General features: G+C 48.3%; 1 protein-coding gene across 3 annotated transcripts; it reads left to right on the top strand.

The window, feature by feature from the left end:
• The first annotated feature begins 391 nt into the window (after nt 1–391).
• THUMPD3 (THUMP domain containing 3) lies at nt 392–22246 on the top strand. 3 transcript variants are annotated; one of them, XM_012925933.3, is made up of 10 exons: nt 392–523; nt 1689–1977; nt 4940–5017; nt 9677–10153; nt 12157–12287; nt 14897–14966; nt 16367–16482; nt 20079–20189; nt 21430–21553; nt 21970–22245. In XM_012925933.3, exons 2-10 carry the CDS (start codon nt 1723–1725, stop codon nt 22117–22119), a joined length of 1512 nt encoding a protein of 503 aa, XP_012781387.1. In that variant the 5' UTR covers nt 392–523; nt 1689–1722; the 3' UTR covers nt 22120–22245. The 3 variants fall into 3 exon arrangements, with proteins under 3 accessions (XP_012781387.1, XP_058534671.1, XP_058534670.1); XM_058678688.1 differs by having other exon boundaries at nt 441–508; XM_058678687.1 differs by lacking the exon at nt 392–523 and having other exon boundaries at nt 20082–20189; nt 21970–22246.

The raw sequence follows: 22246 nt of genomic DNA, 5'->3' as shown, positions 1-22246 counted from the left end.
GGCGCAAACTAAGGCATTTATCTTCTGAGATTCAGCGTCTCTGGGCTTAATCGGGGGTTGGATCCGGCTCCCCTCCACAGCCCGCACAAACGGGACGGCGCCTGCCAAGCGCTTACCCAGCGCAGGGCGCCCAGACGTGGGCTACGACCAACTGGGCAGCTGAGGGTCCTGGGGCACCCAGGCGGTCACCGCGGTGAGGAAGCCGCGGGGCACTTCAGGCGGACACGGCGGTGAGGAGGCCGCGGGGCTCTCAGGCGGACACCGCCGGACACCTCAGGCGGACACGGTGGTGAAGAGAAGGCGGGGCTCTCCGGCGGACACCGCGGCCCCTCCCCTCACAGCGCCCTCCGAGCATGCGCACTACTCCACCCTCCCGTCCAGACGCACGCCCCGACCTCGGAGCCGACGTGCCCTTGGCCTGCCTTCCGTTTCCGGGCTCTCAGCGAGGTGACTTCCGGCGGCGTGGCCGCAGCGCGCGGGGCTGGCGGGGACCCCGGGCCGGTGACCGGTAACAGGGCGGCAGGTGGGGGCACCGGGCGCGGGGCGGGTTCTCCTCCAGCTCGGCCCTATCGGGCGCCCCGCGTTGGTGGCGGGGGGTCGTCCGAGGTTCCGTGGCGGTGTGGGGCAGGGCTAGTCGGGAGATGGGGCGTCTTCGGCCGCCGGCCTTGGGCGAACCGTGAGCGGCTGGAGGCTGGGAGCTGACCAGGCATGGAAGCGCCGCTCGAGGACTTTCCGTGTCCATGGCGCATCTCCTCGTCGGTCCCCAGTTGTCCAGTGCCTGGGTCCCCTGGGACATCCCAGATGCGCAAATGCGGGACACGGGGGTGGGCCAGGTTCTTCCCGGTAGCCTGACATCGGTGGTCATTATAGGCAGACTGGTCAGCACTGCCATGATTGTTGTTTTTCCCCTTAAAGATTTCTGTATTTGAACCATCCGCTGATTCATTCCCCAAACGGCTCACAAAGGCCAGGGCTGGGCCAGGCCCAAGTCAGGAGCCTGGAGCTTCTTCAGGGCCTCCCACGTGGGTGCAGGTGCCATACTCCGGGTGTGAGCAGGGAGCTGGGTTGGAAGGAGACTCCACGCACCTATATGGGTGGCCCATATTATGGGGCAGTGGCTTGGCGTGCTATACCACAGAGCCTGCCTCATCTTTCTTTTCTTTTCATTCATTTTTTTTTGCATTAATACCGAAACCAAGTTTAATGAAAAGAAATAATGAGGACAGTACACCCAGCAGTACACCCGTGGAGCACTTCTAAGTGCGCGCGTCTTAAAGTTGAGTGGTTGGCTTGGCGATGTGCTAGTCTTCCCTTATTTCTGCCAGCAGCCCCCCAAGGAAAGTGTCATGTTTGGCTCCTGCTTGCAGACTGAGGAGCCGAGCCTTGCCTTGCCTTGGGTCACTGGGCGAGTGCGTGGGGAGGCAGGAACACCAGCCCACTGTTGTCACCATGACATGCTGGCCCCTTGTTTAGTAGGAAGGAGTGTCCACACCCTGGCCTCCACCCCCATTTCTTCAGCCACATAGTTGACCGAGCAGGTAGATCAGATCTGATATGTTCAGTTTAGTTGCATTGTTCATGCTTGCCACCCTGCACGGCACATAGTTTTTAATTATAGTTGAAATACGGGGATTATGATGTTTGTACTTTATTTCATCTTTTTTTTTTTTTTTTCTGTTCTTCTGAAGGGACTGTGCTAGGCCTCTTGGCCAGGCCACCACCATGTCTGACGTTCAAGAAGCCACTGACCAATTCCTTGATGTGAACCTGGGTGAGAAGGAGGGTTCTGTGGGAGTGACTGGAAGTGGCCTCCCTGGGGGGCCTGAGCCCCTGCAAGTCACCATTGGAGCCACAGTCCCCACCGGCTTTGAGCAGACTGCGGCCGACGAAGTGAGGGAGAAGCTGAAGTCCACCTGCACAATCAGCAAGGACCGGGGCAAGATCTACTTTGACATTTCAGTGGAAAGTCTGGCCCAGGTTTGAACCAAGCTCTATTTTAAGTAGTTTTCTAATTTTGTTGTTTTATGATTACTTTCTGGGTTGTGGCCCCTTGGAATCTCTTTTGTTCTTTTTTTATTTTGCCTAAATCCTGTGAGTTTAAAGTAGGTACTGATTTGTGAGTTTGACTGTGTCTTGAGTTTGCTGAAGTTTATATATTATTTATGTGTTTCCAGGTATGTTTACCTGCTTGCTATATTTTTAGGAGAGCCCTCGCACTTCCTGTTATTGAATTCACCAGAAATGTGCTCGCTTCGGCAGCACATGTATGGAATTTTCCAGAAAGATGCCTCTTGTGTCTCATGAACAAGTTGGAGCACTTGCTACGCTTGCCACAGTTTATTTACTTCAGCATCTTGCCAAAGCTTAGGCTTTTGTGATGAAGTGCATGGCAAGCTTTTTGCTTTTAATCTCTGTCAAGATTCTTGCTCAGAGATGTTGACGTGAAGAAGGTGAAAGGTTCAGAGTAGGCAAATTGCCCCTGATTCTAATAAATGCTGCAAGGACCCCCCCCCCACATGGGCAGCAGGGGGTTGGGGGGTCCGTCCACAGCCACATGAGGTCAGTGGGCACACGGGCAGCAGGCGGGCTGGGGCTACTGACTGCTTCGTGTCAGTTTGTGTGTTTGTTTTCTTCAATGAGTCCTGAGCTCTGAGTGTCTGGGCTGTAGTGGGCACCTCCTAAGTGTCCGTCGGATGACTTGGTGCACAGGTGTCTGTGTCCGGTGTTGTATCTAATACCCTCAGCTGCTGTGTGAGGACAACATTATTACTAACCATGGGCTTAGGAAGGGGAAGTGCTGGAGTGCTCACCGTTGCAGTGACAGTGCACCATAGGCAGCGGCAGGGAACGTGGCAGAGTCCCTGCCAGTTGTCTTCATTGTTCCCTTTTCTCCCAGCCCCTGCTGTCCGTGCAGCACTTTCTGGTTCTGTTCTTCAGCTGTGCTTCTCTTTCCCCAGGGGGAAGGCAGCCATGGATGGGTAACCAAGCAGATAGGAGAATGGGGAGGTAGGAGGTGTTTAGGGTACAGACTGTAGGCACTAACCCTCGTAAAAACACTGCACTTGATTTTTAATAATACATTTATTTTATTTTTGATGATGTTTACATAGTTGAGAGGGATGCATGCCCATGTGGACCTCCGATTCGGGTGGGGAGGGGTGAGGAATGGGGGATGAGACGACTGCCTCCACTCTCCTTTTTCCTTCCTGCATCTGGAGAAAGTGGAGAGAGACCGTGAGAGGGCCACCTCCAGCACTCAACCACATCAGTTCCCAGGAATGGGGGACGGCCAGCTGATGTCATCCCAGGTCCCTGATGTGGATCATGTTCTGAGAATACTGCTTAGTTAAGTGTTTTCAATAATTCTGAGATGCTGTTGATTTTTTTGCTCCAAGGTTGAGGATTCTTCCAAGGTTCATTGGCTGCATAGTCCACCTTAGTGTTGATTCACTCAGATTGTTGCCGTCAAAGCTTGACCAGTAGAGCTGTCGAATTTGTTCTGCCCTCCATGGTACTGAATGTCTTCTGTAGCCTTTAGTCAACTGGGTGTCATGTTCCCCATAAGCTTCCGGGCATGTTGTCCACTGCACGGGCCTTAGCAACAGGGGAGACCCAGTTCTGACACATGGCCTCCATGGTCAGACCACAGATCCTGTGATTTTTCACTGTGGTTGGAGTTCTGAGTCCAGTGATCTAGTTGTGGGGGATCCTCAAAGAAACTTTGCCAGAGGCGACACCAGGCCTGACTCCTATGTGTGCCAGCCAGTGCGGGGTCTGGCTCAGTCCATCAACACACACCTGTGGTTGCAGTCACCTGGTTAGTTCTGTCCCAAGCCCCATTTCATACACATACCAATGGATGCTGTGGCCCAGCCTAACCCACCACACACTTGGCCCTCATGCACATTAGTGGGAACTGCAGTCTAGGCAGAGCAGCCCCCAGTAACCTCACGAGGCCCACCCCTAGCCTCGGTTCCGGTGCATGCCAGTATGTGCAGCACACTGGTCCAGTCTGTCCTGTATCCCATTCTGCTCGTACACATCAATGGATGTTGGAGCCTAGCTCAGCCCAACTGACCCCACTGTCCAGACCACATTTATGCCTCGTGTGAAAGCCTGTCTAGCTAGGCCCGCCCTCAGCCAGAGCTCACATGCTCAGCAGCGGGAGTTGTAGCCCATCAGAGAGCTGCCCACAATTTCCCAACTAGGCCCACTCCCAGCCCCAAAACTTGCACTTTGCAGGTGGTTCTATAGTCTAGCCTGCCAGGACTTGCCCCCAGTCCCAGCACCTGTTAGCCGATGTGTGGCAAAACCCAAGCAGCCTGCACTTACTCTGACTCATGTATGTACCAGTGGATATGGTCCCTTAGGCCAGCCTGGCTCTCCCTATAACCCCGTTCACATGCAGGCCAACCCAGGTCTGCCCCCAGCCCCAGCTCTTATGCTCACTAGAGCAACAGTGGCCCAGTAGGGAAGTCCTTGCAGTTGCCCTACTGGACTTGACCCCCATCCCTGGTCTTACATGCACTGGTGGGAGCTACAGATCAAACTGGCATGGCCCGCTTTACCTTGGCATTCACCAACAGGTGCTGCAGCCATCCTCCAGTCCCAGCCCTAATGTGAACTGGCTGGTATTGTGGCCCAACCCAGCTGGTCTTGTATCCCATTCCAGTTCTCACACCTGCCAGTGGGTATTGTGAATTGGTCCAGCCTGGCCTGTACCCATGTGTGCCAGCAGGTGCTGTGGCCTGGCCTGGTCTGGGCTGTTCCCAGCCTTGGTTCTTGCACTCACCTGCAGGGACTGCGTCCTGCCGGAGGAGTTCCCCAGCTCCTCTATCAGGTCACTTCCCAGATGCAGATCTCCGCGTGATTTTTGTTTGTGGGTAGCTGATATTGGTTCGAAGGTTTCTCAGACGCTTGTATCACGTTTTCTTCCCAGGTTCATTCTCTGAGATCTGTTGACAATTTATTCGTTGTGGTGCAGGAGTTCAAGGACTTCCAGTTCAAAAGCACCAAGGTGAGTTTGCAGCTTTCCCAGTGCAGCAACAGATGTCCACGATCTCCTCAGGGAGACTCCTGCTGCTTGTCACTTCTGGTTCTTGTGTACCATTACTGTTCTTTATACAGAGCAGGATACTGGGAGTTTTTATCTCAAAAAGCCGAACATTTGTGAAGATCTGTGGCGTGGGTGTGGATGCTTGGCCTCGTGGGTAGAGTCCCTGTGGCCTGTTAGCATGCGTGGTTTGATGCTCAACTGTGTCTCTTACCTCCTGCTTCCTTCATGTGCATGCGCAGTCCTGGTAGGCAGCTGTGCTGGCTCTCGCCGGCAGGGCCTGTCAGTCATGGGGGAGACCTGGATGCACTTCCCAGCATCACTGGAACGGGCATTTGGGGAGTGACCAGAGCATGGGAGCACCGTCGCTGTCTGTTTCCCTCACCACATTAAATAAAAAATAATTTTTAGCAAAAATTCTTTAATTTTAAAATAAATTTTTAATTAGAATGTTTATAAAATCAATATTGAAAACCTAGAAGTTTATTGAAAGTGGAACAGATTTTTTTTCAAGATTTTATTCTTTTTTATTTTAAAGGCAGGTTACAGATAAAAAGATAGAGAACGATCTTCCATCTCTTGGTTCATTCCCTAAGTGGCCACAATAACCAGAGCTGAATCGGTCTACAGCCAGGAGCCAGGAGCCTTTTCCAAACCTCCCGCATAGGTGCAGATTCCCAAGAACTTGGGTCATCTTTTGCTTTCCTAGACCATTGGCAGGGAGAGCACGATGGGAAATGGAGCAACTGGGACATGAACCGGCGTCCATATTGGATCCTGGCTCTTACGGGTGAAGGATTACCCAGTTGAGCCAGCCCTATTGTTGGGCATTTTTACAAGACATGTAAAGCTTAGATCTGTATTGCTGATACATGGACAGCTTCACAGTGACGTTGCTTCCAAAATGTAAGCCAAAGAGCAGGAGCTCCTTCGTGTCCCTCGGTGTGGTGCTCCTGCTTTGCTGTCTCCTAACACCCTTTGTTGAGATGATGCCAGAGTACTGCTTCGTTGCCATCCAATGTTCAACAACTAAGTCCTAAGTCATCAGCAGCTGCCCCGGCTGATGGTTGAAACTAGATGGCAGAGGGCCCGGCGTGTTGGCCTAGCGGCTAAAATCCTCTCCTTGAACGTGCCAGGATCCCATATGGGCACCGGTTCTGATCCCAGCGGCCCTCCTTCCAACCCAGCTCCCTGCTTCTGGCCTGGGAAAGCAGTCGAGGACAGCCCAAAGCCTTGGGAACCTACACCTGCGTGGGAGACCCAGAAGAGCTCCTGGCTCCCGGCTCCGGATCGGTACAGTACCGGCTGTTGCGTTCACTTGAGGAGTGAACCATCGGACGAAGATCTTTCTCTGTCTCTCCTCCTCTCTGTATATCTGACTTTGCAATAAAAATAAATAAATCTAAAAAAAAAAAAAAAAAAAAAAGAAGAAGAAGAAGAAGAAGAAACTAGATGGCAGCAAAGGCTGTGGGTTTTTTCCATGGTAATTTTTGTTCAGATTTGCAGAGTCAAATGCTTCAAAACGTCAACTTTAAAGTCTATCTGAGAAATAATCATTAAAAACAAAAACAAAAACCACTAGGTCAGTGTGAAGCCAGAAGCTAGGAGCTTCTTCTGGGTTTCCCACATGGGTACAGGGGTCCTAGCACTTGGATCATGCTCTGTAGCTTCTCCCAGGCCATTACCAGGGAGCCAGGACGTGACCTGACACCCATAAGGGATGGCAGTGTGCACAGGCAGAGGCTTGACCTGAGGTACCATGGTGCTGGCCTCTTCTGGTCATTTTCTCTCCAGTCCTTCTTTGGTTTTTGCCTGTTTTTATTTTATTTGCTTTTGGTAGGATAGGGTTTATTTACTTATTTTGAAGGAGTTGGAGGAAGACTGAGATCATCCATCTAGTGGTTCACTCTAGATGGTTTCAGTGGATAGCATGGGCCAGGCCAAAGCCCGAAGCTTCACCTGGGCAGGGGAAAACACTTGGATCGTCCTCCACTGCTTTTCCCAGGCCACTAGCAGGGAGCAGAGTTAGAAGTGAAGCAGCTGGGACATGAATTGGTGCCACTGTGGTATAAATCTTAAAAAAAAAGATGTATTTATTTTTTATTGGAAAGGCAGATTTACAGAGAGGGGAGAGACAGAAGGATCTTCTGTCTGCTAGTTCACTCCCCAAGTGGCTACAGCCGGAGCTGTGCTGATCCAAAGCCAGGAGCCAGTAGCTTCTTTTGGGTCTCCCACATGGGTGCAGGGTCCCAAGGCTTTGGCTGTCCTCGACTGCTTTCCCAGGCCACAAGCAGGGAGCTGGATGGGAAATGGAGCTGCCAAAACATGACCTGGTGCCAATATAGGATCCCGGCACATGCACGGCAAGGGTTTAGCCACTAGGCTACCATGCTGGGCCCATTTGCTTTTTCTTTTAACTTTCCTAGTTTCTGTCCATCTCCTTCTGTGGCTTGATTTGCCACCTCTTCCTGCTTTTATATCTCTGGTCTGGACTCTTATCCCACAAAGCTATTCCTTCATTACATTTGTTGATGTCATGTCTTTTTGCTTGTGGTTGCAAACTCTTTTTCAATGTTTCTGATTCTTGGATGCAGTGTTTGGCTGCTGTTTGTTTTTCTGTCCATGGTTCCTCTTCCTCTTTTATGATTTTCATGTACGTCCTGTGCCGGTGATGTTTGCTAATTGCTCTTCTTGGAATAAGGAAGTTCCTCTTGGGCTTGGTATTTATTGGAGGTTCTTAGGGAGAGAGATGGTAGCAACCAAGCCTTCACTCTTGTTCTGTCTGTCAGTTCTGATATCTTCTACTTTGATCTTAAGTGATGGCTGCTCTTCTTACTGGTCCTGTGATCCTATGTAATAGAACTTTCCAGTGGAGATATTTTCAGTGTATGTAACATGCTAGCCACTAACTAGAACTGCAGCCACAGGGACGCCATAGCTGAAGGCTCTGCTTGTCCCTTGCTGTGGCTACAGGTGGCCAGCAGCTGCCACAGGGGATACCCTGTACTCCCTGTTTCAGCTAACTGGCAGCCCTTTGTACGCCACTGCTGTTTTCAGTGTTTGGCTTACAGCACTGGCCAAGGCCAGTGAAGTCCTTTCCACTATGCTGTCACTTTCTAGGAGCCTTGATGGTAACGAATACATAAACCTAGTGAGCTCAGATAATGCCAAGGGGTGTAAAGAAAATGCAGCAGGAAGAGAGTGACCTGGGAAGGCTGATTTAAATGGAGGAGGCTTTCAGAGGGTATGCCTGTGCTAGCAGTGCAGAGGGCCCTTGCAATACACATGAGTACAGGGACAGATTGGAAGTCAGGGACAGACTAGCCTTGACATGACAGAACAGAAACAGGCAGGGTTCAGGTAGGTTTATTGAAGAATTGAGATTGTGTGTGTACAGTGGGAAGCTATTGAAACATTTATTAAGAAGGGGTATCACTGTATTTAATTAAAAAAAAAGACTATTTTTATTGGGAAAGCAGAACACAGAGAGAAAGAGAAAACAATCTTCCATCCACTGGCTTGCTCAACAAATGGCTGGCTGTGAACAGTCCAAGTCGAAGCAGTCCGAAGCGAGGAGCAGACGCTTCCACTGGGTCTCCCTCTTGGGTGCAGGGGCCCAGGGACTTGAGCCATTCTCCCCTCAAGCAGGGCTGTAAGCAGGGATCGGAAATGCAGGACTCAGAGGGTGCCCGGATGGGATGCCAGAGCCACAGGCAGAGCCTTAGCTTACTGCTCCTCTGCACTGACCCGCTGGCTTTACTTTTTAAAAATACAACTTTTGGACCCAGTGCAGTGGCCTAGTGGCTGAAGTCCTTGCCTTGCATGCTCCAGGATCCCATATGGGTGCCAGTTCTAATCCCAGTGGCCTTATTTTCCTTCCAGCTCCCTGCTGTGGCCTGGGAAAACAGTCAAGGATCACCCAAAGCCTTGGGACCCTGCACCCGTGTGCGAGACCTGAAGAGGCTCCAGGCTGTTGGCTTCAGATTGGCTCAACTCCAGCCATTGCAGCCACTTAGGGAGTAAATCATCGCACGGAAGATCTTCCTCTCTGTCTCTTCTTCCTCTCTGTTTATCTGACTTTCCAATAAAAATAAAAATAAATCTTTTAAAAATATACAATTTTTATTACTACTTTGGTAATTTTTTTAAACCGCTTAAGGCATTTTATTTTTGTTTTAAAAATTTTTGCTTCTGGGATCAGCATTAATGCGTAGCAAGTTAAGCCAAGCCTGTATTCCAACATTCGCTATGTTTGCTGGTTTGAGTGCCCAGCTGCTCCACTTCTGATCCAGCTACCTGCTAATGTGCCTGGGAAAGCAGCAAAAGGTGGGCCAGGTGCTTAGGCCCCCGCACCCATATGACAGACCCAGATGGCACCAGCCCCTAAATTGTCTCCTTTAAGCCTCCTTCAGCTCTGTTTTCTTAACTTATTTGAGAGGCTTACCATGCATCTTTTCACTTAGCCGTGCTGTTTGACTCTCCTTAACTGTTGGCATTTTATTTGCAGTTATTCAGCCCCGTTACCCATGGCATTTATGATCAGTGTACTCCATGAGCAAAGTAGGGGCTAATGTATTCAGTGACAGAGGTGAGAAATGAATGATTTTATTTGCTGTCTTGTAGGAAGAAGTTCTAAAGGATTTTGAAGAGTTGGCTGGGAAGCTGTCATGGTCAGAACCTTTAAAAGTGTGGGAACTGAACAGCAGCTTTAAGAAAAAAAAAACAAAACGCAAAAAGGTGACTCAGAATTCAAATAAAGAGAAGACTCATGATGGACAGGGAGACAAAAAGGACAAGAAGGGTGATAAAAAAGAGTTTACTGGTGGTGTCTTAGAGCCCCAAATCTTAGACTATTATGAAAATCCAGCCATCAAAGAGGAAATCTCCACGTTGGTTGGTGACGATTCGGTGTCTTGCCAAGAGGAGAATGATGAACGGGCCAAAGAAGAAATGGATCCTCAGGTGCTCAAGTTTCGCGTCACGTGCAACAGGGCGGGAGAGAAACACTGCTTTACCTCAAATGAGGCTGCGAGGGATTTTGGAGGTGCTGTTCAGGAATATTTTAAGTGGAAGGCTGACATGACCAACTTTGATGTGGAGGTAAGAACAGGTTCTAACTGTGCTGTTTCAAGCAAGCTGTTGCAGATTCTGGAACTTTCAGACCTATCTAATCTTGGGGACAGTTAAACCGAAGCAATAGAGCTGAAAGGGTGTGGTTAACAAGAGCATGGGTTACAGAGACAGATCTAGATCCAAAGTTAACTCCGTAATTGTGCCTATTTCAAATGGAGCCTGTAATAGTGTGTACCTTGGAGGTGGTTCTAAGCAGTGCGTGAGGCAGTGCCTTTACAGGAGTGGCTGTAAGACCTAGCATGTGCCAAGTGCTCAACAGATGGGAGCTGGCAAGGCTGGCTTTTCTGTAGTTTGCTGAATTCTGGATTATAAATTGGATATGTCTCTTGGTGGTACAGCTTTGTCACTAGGTACAGTGAAGTGCAATTTTTAAGATTTTGTTTTTTCTTTTGAAAGTCAGATTTACAGAGAGAAGGAGAGATAGAGCAAAAGATCTTTCATCCACTGGTTCACTCCCCAAGTGGCCACAATGGCCAGAGCTGAGGCGATCTGAAGCCAGGAGCCAGTAGCTTCTTCCAGGTCTCCTCCATGGGTACAGGGTCCCAAGGCTTTGAGCCATCCTTGACTGCTTTCCCAGGGCACAAGCAGGGAACTGGGTGGGAAATGGAGCAGCTGGGACATAAACCGACACCCATCTGGGATCCCTGCACTTGTAAGGCAATGACTTCACACACACACACACACACACACACACACACACACACACACACACACTTTTTCTTACCACTAAGTGAATTTCTGTTCTTTGAGGATACTCAGTTTGGGGGCAGCTCATTTGCATTGCTTTGATCCTGCAGCTGCCAAGAGAATGACTGCACTAACTAGACCAGTCGTTTCCCAGAGCAGGGGGTTCGGAGGGCAGACCAAAGGCTATGCATTCCCAGGGTTATATACCAGAAACTTGACTGGGCAAGCAAGCTTGTGTTTTTGTGCTTTGGTTTCCTCATCTGCAGAGGGGCTGTAGGAACGTGGAATGAGCTCACATGTGGGCAGTGTGGATCTGTGCCTCGTGCGTAGCAGGTACCTGTAACTGCCTGCTGTCGCTGTTAAAGAAAACACAAGGAGAATGTTTGCAGTGGAAGGCTATAAAGCATACTTTTCGTGAAAATAGCTTCATTGTGTATTAGGAAGACTAACTACCAAGACAAGTCATGTCACAGCCGTTATCACCTAAGTGTGTCAAAGTTCTAAAGTACTAAGTAACACACAGTACAGTAGATAAAGCACTGTGTTAATAACTGGGTAATCTAGGTGGAGGGTATAATTCATTGTGCTAGTGAAAAATACCTGTACTTAAACCTGGGGAGTGTCGTGGTGCAGTGGGTTCATCCACTGATTGTGATGTCTACCTGCAGCTCCAGGCCTGGTGACTCCACTGCCAGTTCAGCTTTCTGAGAACTGAAGGCAGTAGATGATGGCTCAGGTACTTGGGTCCCTGCCAGCCATGTTGGAGTCCTGAATGGAATTCTCGGCTTGAGACTTCAGCCAAGCCTACCCTTGGCTGTTGCAGGCATCTGGCGAGTGAACTAGCAGACTGAAAATTCTTTCTGTATTGCTCTCGGTCTCTCTTTCCTTCAGCGTTACCTGCCTTTCAAAAAGAAAAAAGAAAAAACAAATAGAAAAAAAAGCATGAACATTCAAAATACTGGAGGAACATCTTGTTATATAGTCACAGATGTTGTGAATAAAATAGAAGTTAAGCAATAAGTGGTATACACTTTTCATTTGTATGAAGTTTAGAAAAGTGGGAATATTGGTTTGTGATGGGAGGGGTGAGATCAGTGACCGTTTTGGCTGGGTATTGAAGGGGGCTCTGGGCAGGTGACAAGCTGCGCTGGGCGCGTGCCACGGGTCCTGCTTACTGGAGACAGTCTCCCTAGATAAGAAAGCCAGAAGGGAGAAAGCCTGCAGTGAAAAGGCTTAGTCGTAACTGTTCACTTGAAATTTTATCTTATTGACCTTGGCTTCAGGTTCTCTTGAACATCCACGACAGTGAGGTGGTTGTGGGCATTGCGCTGACCGAAGAGAGCCTCCACCGGAGGAACATCACGCACTTCGGCCCCACGACTCTCAGATCCACGCTCGCCTATGGCATGCTCAGGTACGCAGGCGGCCTCATCTGACCAAAGCAGCCCCTGCGCTCTCGGTAAAATTCTGATTTTGGTGGGAGAAGGAAAAGAAGTGTTTTGGAATTTAGTGGCCAAAGAGCAGGATGAAAAATTGATGGTTTGTAAGTATTTCTTTCTCCTCTACTATTTAGTGCTGGCTTTTTGTGGTCTTGAAAGCACGGTGTTAATAGTTGGTTAATCTAGGTGTCTGTTTTCTTGCTTTTAAAACGAGAGTGACAGTCTTCCTCTGCCTCATACTAGATTCGCTCCATTCCTCTTTGGACAGGATATATGGACGGTGTGTGTAACATGAGCAAAGCAGAGAAAGCCCAGAGTTTGAAAGGTGTGCAGTATGTAAATGAACACACAGAGCTTTGACTGGTTTTGTAAAATTGCATGCACACAGCAACCCGGGACTGTGGCTGGAACGGTCGCCTTTTCTGAGTACAGGAGCTATTTTCCCTCTGAGCCCTTCCCCGTTCTCTGGGTGCTTGAAGCTCCTGTTTGCAGACGGTACCATGGGTTTCCTGTTCAGGAGGCGGACAGGCAGAAGAGGTGCTGAGTTCCTGTCCCCTGCAGTCCTGACCAACTTGCCAACAGTGCTAGGGAGGACAGGCTGCCTACTTCCTAGGTGCTGAGGGTAGGAACAGGGAGGCAGACTTGGACAGCTGTCAGGCTCAGCCCCAAGAATCTCGTGCAGGAGGTGGAGAAGCCTAGGCCAGCAGCAGGAAGTGGAAGCTGTGATGTGTGAGGGTGAGGCCTCTAGTTCTGCGGCACCTGCCTGTGGGTCATCTCGCATCTGCTGAAAGAACGGTCTGCCTGGTGGGGTGGATTCAGCAGTGCAGCACCTGAAAGGAGCATGATGAGTTCACACGTGTTAGCTTCAAAATGCCCCATGTGTGTATCAGAAACTAAAATCATGCCTTTAGTTTTTAAATTCAAAAGATTTGCTAAATATTTAATTCCCAGTAAATGATACATGTTTTGAGACTTTTTTTTTTATCACAACAATAAGGGTATTCTAAAGGTATACTTGAGCAGGTGTATATAAGAAAGTATTTTAAAAGATCTGGGAGCTGGGCCCAGCACGGTAGCCTAGTGGCAAAGGTCTTCACCTTGCACGCCCAGCATCACATACGGCTGCCAGTTCATGTCCCAGTAGCCCCACTTCCCATCCAGCTCCCTGCTTGTGGCCTGGGAAAGCAGTAGAGGACAGCCCAAAGCTTAGGGATCCTGCAGCCATGTGACAGGCCCGGAAGAGACTCTTGACTTCTAATAGGCTCAGCTCCGACCCTTGCAGCCACTTGGGGAATGAATCAGCAGACGGAAGATCTTCCTCTGTCTTTTCTCCTCTTTGTAAATCTGACTTTCCAATCAAAATAAATAAAATCTTAAAAAAAAAATCTGGGAACTAAGTTTGCTCTGAGTGAACTGCAATTTTAAATGAGAGCAGAGACAAGTTGTATGTAATAAGTTTTTTTAAGTACTAGAGTCAACATGGAACACAAGTGAAATTTAATTTTTATTATCTATTTTTTTTTTTTTTTAAAGATTTTATTATTATTGGAAAGCTGGATATACAGAGAGGAGGAGAGACAGAGAGGAAGATCTTCCATCCGATGTTTCACTCCCCAAGTGAGCCGCAACGGGCCAGTGTGCGCCAATCCGATGCCGGGAACCAGGAACCTCTTCCGGGTCTCCCATGCGGGTACAGTGTCCCAAAGCTTTGGGCCGTCCTCGACTGCTTTCCCAGGCCACAAGCAGGGAGCTGGATGGGAAGTGGAGCTGCCGGGATTAGAACCAACGCCCATATGGGATCCCGGGGCTTTCAAGGCGAGGACTTTAGCCGCTAGGCCACGCCGCCGGGCCCTTATTATCTATTTTTAAGGACTTATTTATTTGAAAGCTAGAGTTACAGAGAGAAAGGTGTCCTTCCCACTGGCTCACTTGCCAAATGACCACAATGACAAGATGGAAGCAAGAACTTTTTCCAGTCTTCCATGTGGGTACAGGGACCCAGGCAGTTGGGTCATCTTTTGCAGTTTTCACAGGTGCATTATCAGGGAGCTGGATTAGGAATGGAGCATCTGAGATTTGAACCGGAGCCTATATATGATGTTGACATCACAGCAGCTTTAGCTGCTGTGCCACAACACTGCTCACTACAAGTAAAATCTTTTTTTCTTAAGATTTATGTAATTGAAAAGTCAGATACATAGAGAAGAAGATCTTACATCCGTTGATTCACTCCCCAAGCAACTTCTATAGCCAGAGCTGCACCAATCTGAAGCCAGAAGCTTGGAGCCTCTTCCGGTCTCCCATGAGGTTGCAGGGTCCCAAGGCTTTGGCCCGTCCTCAACTGCTTTCCCAGACCACAGGCAGAGAGCTGGATGGGAAGTAGGGTTGCCAGGATACGAACTGGTGCCCACATGGGATCCCAGCGTGTGCAAGGTGAGGACTTCAGCCACTAGGTACCACGCTGAGCCCACAAGTGGAATCTAAGTGTTTGTGGCTTGGTGTGCCTTTATACTGAGGAGATGGGCCCTGGTCTTGGAAATTTGAATTGCTTCACATTGACCTTCTTTTTCTTTTCTTCTTCCAGGCTCTGTGCTCCTCAACCTGGTGATATAATTGTCGATCCAATGTGTGGAACTGGAGCAATACCAATAGAGGTAGTAGTGTTTCTGTAGCTGCCAGATAAATGAGTGTAGATGCAGTGTATGGAAGACCTAGGCAGGGCACACGGGATGCGCTGGCGCGGGCTGAGGCCAGGGAGCCACAGCAGGTGAACTGCCTCATGAGGAGCAGTAGCTCCTTATGGGAGCTCGCCGAGTGCCAGACAGCTCCCGTGGCAGCCCAAGCACTTCCACCCACGGGGCAGACGGGCTGGCAGACTGGAAGGGGCAGGGGACAGGGGGAGGCACAGGCGTGACCTAGAGGAAGGCCGTTTCACTTCTGTGAGGTGAGACTGTTTCTTATCTTCCCTGGTTGCTGGGTTAGTATGGATGAGGGTACTTCAAAAAGGACATGAAAAAACGAGATTAAAAAACCATTCTTTTGATTAAAAAATGTTTTGAGTCCATGCATAGTTTTTCTTAATCACATTTTTCTAAAGATTCATTTTTTATTTACTTGAGAAAGTTACAGAGAGGGAGAGACAGACATGTTCCGTCCACTCGTCCACTTCCCAAATGGCGCAATGATGAGGTCTGGGCCAGGCCGGGCCAGGAGTGCCTTTGGGGTTCTGGTGGACGCCCTTGCAGGGTGCACCTTCCGTGTGGGGAGCACCAGCTGCAGGGCTCTCCAGCCGTGAGTGGTGTGCTGCTTTGGCAAAGCGGGAGGGTTTGCATCCCTGCGGCAGGGTAGGCCCCTCTCCGCTGCTGTCAGGGAACATGTGTCTCTGTACCAAGTGACACAGGCCTCGGCTTTTCGTTGCTGACATGTGACAGTCTGTGTATATTTCACCGATGTGACTAATTGAATATCACCAGGTTGTTTCAGGGATGTGGTGGTTATCATTCAAAACTACTTCTCGGAAGAGGAAGTTGTGTTTTACTTCGAAATTCTGATATTCTCATCTATCAGATTATGCTTTGAGAACTGCAAAGGGATATGTGTTTAGTCAGTTTGAGTTGGATAATTTATTTTTAAAATTTTCTTTAGTCATTTGAGAGGCAGTCACAATGTACACTCATATCCAGTGGGTCACTCCCAGATGTCCACAGCAAACAAGCAAATCTTTAAATAAATGAAAAGGAAAAGAAAGGACGGGAGGAGGAGGGTTAAAAACGGAGCAGAGGCAGGAATGCAGTGGTAGGATTGTCTGGAGGGCTGCTCTGGAGGAGCCGATAAAAGAGCCTGGACAGCTGGTGTCTCTGGGGGGGGTTGGACATCTGAGCTGGGTCTGGAGAGACTGGTGGGAGGCAAGCAGAGAAAGGACAGTGGGACATTTCCATCAAGGGGAAGAGCTTAGCCGCCGGCATGTCGCGTGCTGGGTTGGATGGGACCGTGTTCTCGTAGTTGATTAAAATCACCTGCTGTTTGTGGTTCACTGTATGCCCTTGTCTTGCAGGGTGCTACGGAGTGGTCTCACTGTTACCATATCGCAGGGGACAACAACTCCCTGGCCGTGAACAGAGCAGCAAATAACATCTCATCTCTACTGACCAAGACCCAAACTAAAGAAGGGTAAGAACTTGATTACCTAGATTCTGTATCATCTTGTAGACTTTAACCACTTTCAACTGATATCCTGGTAACCAAAATATGGGACACTAAGTATATTGAGATTTTAAAACTTTTCTTACTTAAGTGTACTTTCTGTACCCTAAAACAACTTATTCCTGTTCTCCTTTTTCTTTCCTTATTCATAGATCTGTTTTCCCCATATAGCTACAGAATGTTGTATCAGTTTTTAATCTTTATTTTCCAAAGTTTTTTTTTTTTTTAATTTATTTTTAATGGAAAATGAGATTTACAGAGAGAAGGAGATGGAGAAAGATCAACCATCCGTTGATTCACTCCCCAAGTGGCTGCAATGGCTGGAGCTGAACTGATCTGAAGCCTGGATCCTCTTCCTGGTCTCCCATGCAGGTGCAGGGTCCCGAGGCTTTGGGCCGTCCTCTACTGCTTTCCCAGACCACAGGCAGGGAGCTGGATGGGAGTGGAGCATCCAGGATATCCCGGTGCATGCAAGGCGATGACTTTAACCACTAGGACACTGAGTCGAGCCCTATTTCCCAAAGTTTTACACACTTTTGTGTTTTTATTTAGTTCATTGTTTTTAATTCCTAGATTTATTTATTTGAAAGGTAGAGTTAGAGTTAATCGAAAGGGAAAAAGAAAGAGATCTCCCACTTGCTGGTCAGAACTAGACTGAGCCAAAGCTGAAAGCTTCATGCAGGTCTCCCCCTTGGGGACAAGGCCCAAGAACTGCAACTAATTGGAAGTAGAGCTGCTGGGGCTGAATAAGTGCCCATTTGGGATGCCTGGTACTGTAGGTGGCACCTTAATCTGCCGTGCCACAACACCAGCCTCTGTTTAGTGTATTTTTAAAGTGATTGCATAATATCCCATTATTTGGAAACATTATAGATACTTAACTTTTTACAGTTACTTGGCACTGAACAAGAATCGCAGAGTCAAACCAGACCTAGCAGCCACACCCGAGATGCCGCCACATACCATGGCTGAGAATTCCTACCAGTGGCCTCTGCAGGCACTTCCCAAGGCTTGGCCTCTGAAGTTTGCTGATTTTTCTCCTTGCATGGTTCTGTAATCCTGTCCTCCTGTATTGCCTGCTGATGGTTTATTCTCATGCTCCAACTTGGTTCTGTAAGGGAAAACCACCTGGCCTCTTTGTCCTACCGGGACTGAAAGCAGGTATTTGAAGGGCAAGGCATCTTCTGTCCCTCTTGACTCTTCCCTTCTCTTTGCTAAAACACTGTAGGTCCCTATTCCTGGCCGTTGTGCCGAGGTGCCTGTGAGCCAGGTAGCTCCGGTGAGAAGCCTCTCCCCAGAGCACACACCTCTGAAATCCCGTGGTGTGGAAGCTCACTTTGTTTGCCACCGCTTTGAGGTCCAGGATGTTGTCATACCATCCAAAGCTTGGCCCTCTGCACCAGATCCCACTCGATGGCGTCATCTGCGCCAGCTCACAGTTTCTTGCCAGAGTCATCGGGAACTTGCTGGTGTCCTTGGGTCTCAGCAAGCAGCCAAAGGCAGTGGCTAGTGGGGTTGTACGCCTGAGAGCTGGCGGGGAACCTGGGATTCAGCATGTCGCACGCCTGGGTGCCCTCTCTCAGGTGGCACGGTTACGGCCATGGGAGATACACACACAAAGCTCTGGGTTTTTGTTTTGTTTTTTATACTAATTTGTTTTGTTCTGGTGATAATCTTGTTTTACGGTGTTCTGTTTTTCTCCATTGTTTCTATAACTGCATCATCAGTTATGTAATTACAGCTTCAGTGCTTTTAAATTTTTTTTCTGTACTTTCCTTTTTTATTTGAAAGGCAGACATTGATTTATCTTACATCTGCCGGTCCCCTCCCCCAGACACCTGGCTGGGCCAGGCACACAGGTGTCCCACGTGCTGGAACAGCAGCTGCTCTCCTGGGACATCAGAAGCCAACCAGGCATTCCGATAGGAATGCAGGCATCACATGCAGCATCTTAACCAGTGTGTCAAACGCCTCTTGTAGTTTTTGTTTGTTTTAAAAGCATTTTAGGGGCAGAAAAGCAAATGCAGAGTATAAAACCTGAGATACATATTTTAAGACAGAGGATATTATGGTAGCCACACTATACTTCAAGCTCCGAGAATCCAGTGCAGGGCCTAGTGCCATAGCCTAGTGGCCAGATCCTCACCTTGCATCCACAGAGATACCATATGGGTGCTGTGTTGTATCCCAGCTGCTCCAGTTCCCATCCAGCTCCCTGCTCATAGCCTGGGAAAGCAGTAGAGGACAGCCAAAGGCCTTGGGACGCTATACCTGCGTGGGAGATTTGGAGGAAGCTCCTGACTCCTGGCTTCAGATGGCCCCAGCTCCAGCCCTTGCAGCCACTTTGGGAGTAAATCAGTGGATGGAGGATCTTTCTTTGTTCTCCTTCTCCCTAAGTCTCATATGGCCTTTCCAATAAAAATCTTTTTAAAAACTAAACAACTCGTTTCTGATCTATCTTCCTGCTAATGTGACTGGAAGGCCGCAGATCCTGGCCCAGGTGCAGGGTCCCTGCTCCCCAACTGGCTCGTGTCTGCCTCATCTTGGCTGTGCGGGGTGTTTGGAGTGTGAACCAACATGCAGAAGTTGTCTCTGGATCCCTGCTTCCCTCCTCTCCTCTCATCATTTCCTTTTTCCCTCTGCTACTATGCCCTTCAAATAAATAAATAGTATATAATATTATATAGTACATATTAGATATATATTATATACTGTGAGAGAGAGATAAAGATCTCATTTGATTCACTTCTCTTTTTTTTTTTGTTTAAGATTTATTCATTTTATTACAGCCAGATATACACAGAGGAGGAGAGACAGAGAGGAAGATCTTCCGTCCGCTGATTCACTCCCCAAGTGAGCCGCAACGGGCCGATGCGCGCCGATCCGATGCCGGGAACCTGGAACCTCTTCCGGGTCTCCCACGCGGGTGCAGTGTCCTAATGCACTGGGCCATCCTCAACTGCTTTCCCAGGCCACAAGCAGGGAGCTGGATGGGAAGTGGAGCTGCCGGGATTAGAACCGGCGCCCATATGGGATCCCGGGGCTTTCAAGGCGAGGACTTTAGCCGCTAGGCCACGCCGCCGGGCCCTGATTCACTTATCGAATGCCCTAGGCTAGGCTCCAGCTGCAGCCAGGAACTTGGAACTCATTTCTGGTTTCTCCAGTAGCTGGCAGGGGCCCAAGCACTGAGCATCACCTGCTACCTCCTAGGGTGGGATGCATACATCCCAGGTAATACTTGCCCCCTTGACACTTGATTTTACAGATTACCTGTTAGTTATTTGTGTTACAAGCTTGTTTTCCCTACATTTATTTGGTCCAGATAGAAGTTTCTATGGTATGCTTGTCATTCTTCTGGACATCCCATTGAGGTCACTGTGGTAGTTTTATCTCATGACCTTTATCTTATGCTTTCTTGCTAATTATTTGATGAAATTGCTGATGTTCTCACCTATTTTCTTAGAATTTTACACTTTATATAGAAGTTTCTTTTCAGAAAAAAAATCATTTTCTTCATTTTCCATTTCAGCGTAGATTGAAACACCTTTCCTTTGTTCCCACAGCAGAGCATCCTGGGGCTTGCCCATTGACGCTGCTCAGTGGGACATCTGCAGCCTGCCCCTGAGGACGGCCTCCGTGGATATTATTGTAACAGACATGCCATTTGGAAAGAGGTACTACTTGATCGTTTTTACTTATTTTTAATGAGCCTTCCCTTTACCTGTTTTCTGCATGTGTTAGTATTTTCTTTGAGCCAGTTCTAAGTTCAGCAAAACAAAACAAAGCCAGAAAACACCTCTTTAGTTTCTTTTAATAGACTTAGCAGAGCTTTTACTTAATTTGAGCAGTCTGATGCATTCATGTGTCTCTGAGAGGTCGGGGGTGTACAGGGCTTGCTTGCTTCTGACCACTTCAGGGTGCGCATGGTGCAGACCCTTGGCTTCTGTGCCAGGGCACGGGTTGACACGGTGCATTACATAAGCAGTCTGAGGAAAACTTGATTGTTTTCTCAGGATAAGTGGTTTCTATAGCTTTGCTGCTTATGATATTAATTTTTTTCTTGGGGCAGATATTTGGAAAAGTGAAGACTGCACTGTAAGTGCATGCCCCCATTGCAGTGCACTTTCCAGAAATCAACAGATAACTGCTGGGCCACCTGGGTCCATGCCACCCACACGGGGCCTATGGTTGGGGGCCTGACCTAGGCTGACTGGGCCCAAGCCAAGCTTTTGTAGGCATTTGCTGAGTGAATCTGTGGATGAAATGCCCGTTTATCTCTGTCTTCAAAACCAATCAAAGAAAAAAAATTTTCTGATTCAAATTTTTAAGTTGTTTGCCAATATCTTATTTCACAGACTGTATGTACAAAAGTGCTTTTAAAAAGTTCATGGAAAATGTGATTAAAAAGATGTGTATTTTTGTGTAAGATAATTCTTTTCAAAATATATTTGTTTGAAAGGCAGAGTTAGACAGAGGTCTTTCACCCAACAGGTTCCTCCCCTAATGGGTCAAAGCCAGGAGCTTGGGACTCCACTGCAGTGTCCTATGTGGGTGGCAGGATTATGGCACTTGAACCATCTTCCACTGATTTTCCCAGGCTCATTAGGAAAGAGTTGTATTGGATCCAGAGTGGCTGGGACTTGAACAACCAGCACTCAGAAGGGTTGCTAGAATTGTAGGAAGCAGCTTATCCCACTGGCCCGTTTAAGATGCTTTTTAAATTCATTCAAGCTTTATCATAATCACCATTTTCCTTGTCCTTTTTGAAAGTCCTTCATGAAGTTCTGGCTTCTTAAAGGCAAATTCTTCATTCCTCAGGATACATAATTTTGTCCTCATTTCGTACAGTCTTAGATATCTGTTTCTTGCAACATTAAGTGCTTGACTCATAATATTATTATTATATTTTTTTAGAATGGGCTCCAAGAAGAGAAACTGGAATCTTTATCCAGCTTGCCTGCAGGAGATGAGCCGTGTTTGCAGACCTGGAACAGGCCGAGCTGTGCTCCTTACTCAGGACAAGAAATGTTTTACCAAGGTGCTGCACAGTAGCTCAGTAATCTCAGCCTGTAGTGACTTTAGATCTTTTTAGGTGAATTTTAATAGAATTAGTTTACATAGGATTTAGATTTCCCTGAAGAATTAAGTTATTTTAAATTATTTATTTTAAAGGCAGGTTTATGGAGGGTGAGAGATCTTTCACATGCTAGTTTACTCCCCAAATGGCCACAATGGCTGGGGCTGTGCCAGCCTGGAGCCAGGGTTCCCACATGGGTGGCAAGAGCTCAAATAGTTGGCCCATCTTCTGCTTTTCCCAGGTAGATTAGGGTGGAACAGCTGGGATGCTAGTGTCAGCGGCACCAGCTCTTCCGAAGTGTTAACTGGCAGCTGAGATCTGAGGTGGATCCTCAAGATGCCAGTCTAATTGCTTTTATGTCTTCTGTGTGTGCACAGGCACTATCTGGAATGGGGCATGTATGGCGAAAGGTGCATACAGTTTGGGTGAACATTGGAGGTCTTCATGCTGCGGTTTATCTCCTGAAACGTACACCACAAGCATTTGTTCATCCTTCAGAGGACAGAGACAGAGGAGCTCGTTGGTGATGCTGCGTCTGAAGGTGCTGGGTAGCATCTGTGCTTCCCACACTGGCAAGGCCGGTGGAAGAACCTGCTGGGAGAGTAAGTGCGATTTGCACTGCTATGTTTATAAGAAAGCAGAGCTTGTCTTTGG

Source organism: Ochotona princeps, chromosome 21 (genome assembly GCF_030435755.1).
Source record: "Ochotona princeps isolate mOchPri1 chromosome 21, mOchPri1.hap1, whole genome shotgun sequence".
NCBI lineage: Eukaryota > Metazoa > Chordata > Mammalia > Lagomorpha > Ochotonidae > Ochotona > Ochotona princeps.
Note: the sequence above shows the minus strand (reverse complement) of the source record. Positions and strands in the feature narration are given on the sequence as shown.

What these genes read in the sequence shown, in the direction of transcription:
- THUMPD3 (XM_012925933.3), top strand. Translation starts at nt 1,723, where the DNA reads ATGTCTGACGTTCAAGAAGCCACTGACCAATTCCTTGATGTGAACCTG. An exon ending in TCCAGTTCAAAAGCACCAAG is followed by an intron (nt 5,018 to 9,676) that starts GTGAGTTTGCAG and finishes GCTGTCTTGTAG; the next exon opens with GAAGAAGTTCTAAAGGATTT. An exon ending in TGACCAACTTTGATGTGGAG is followed by an intron (nt 10,154 to 12,156) that starts GTAAGAACAGGT and finishes CCTTGGCTTCAG; the next exon opens with GTTCTCTTGAACATCCACGA.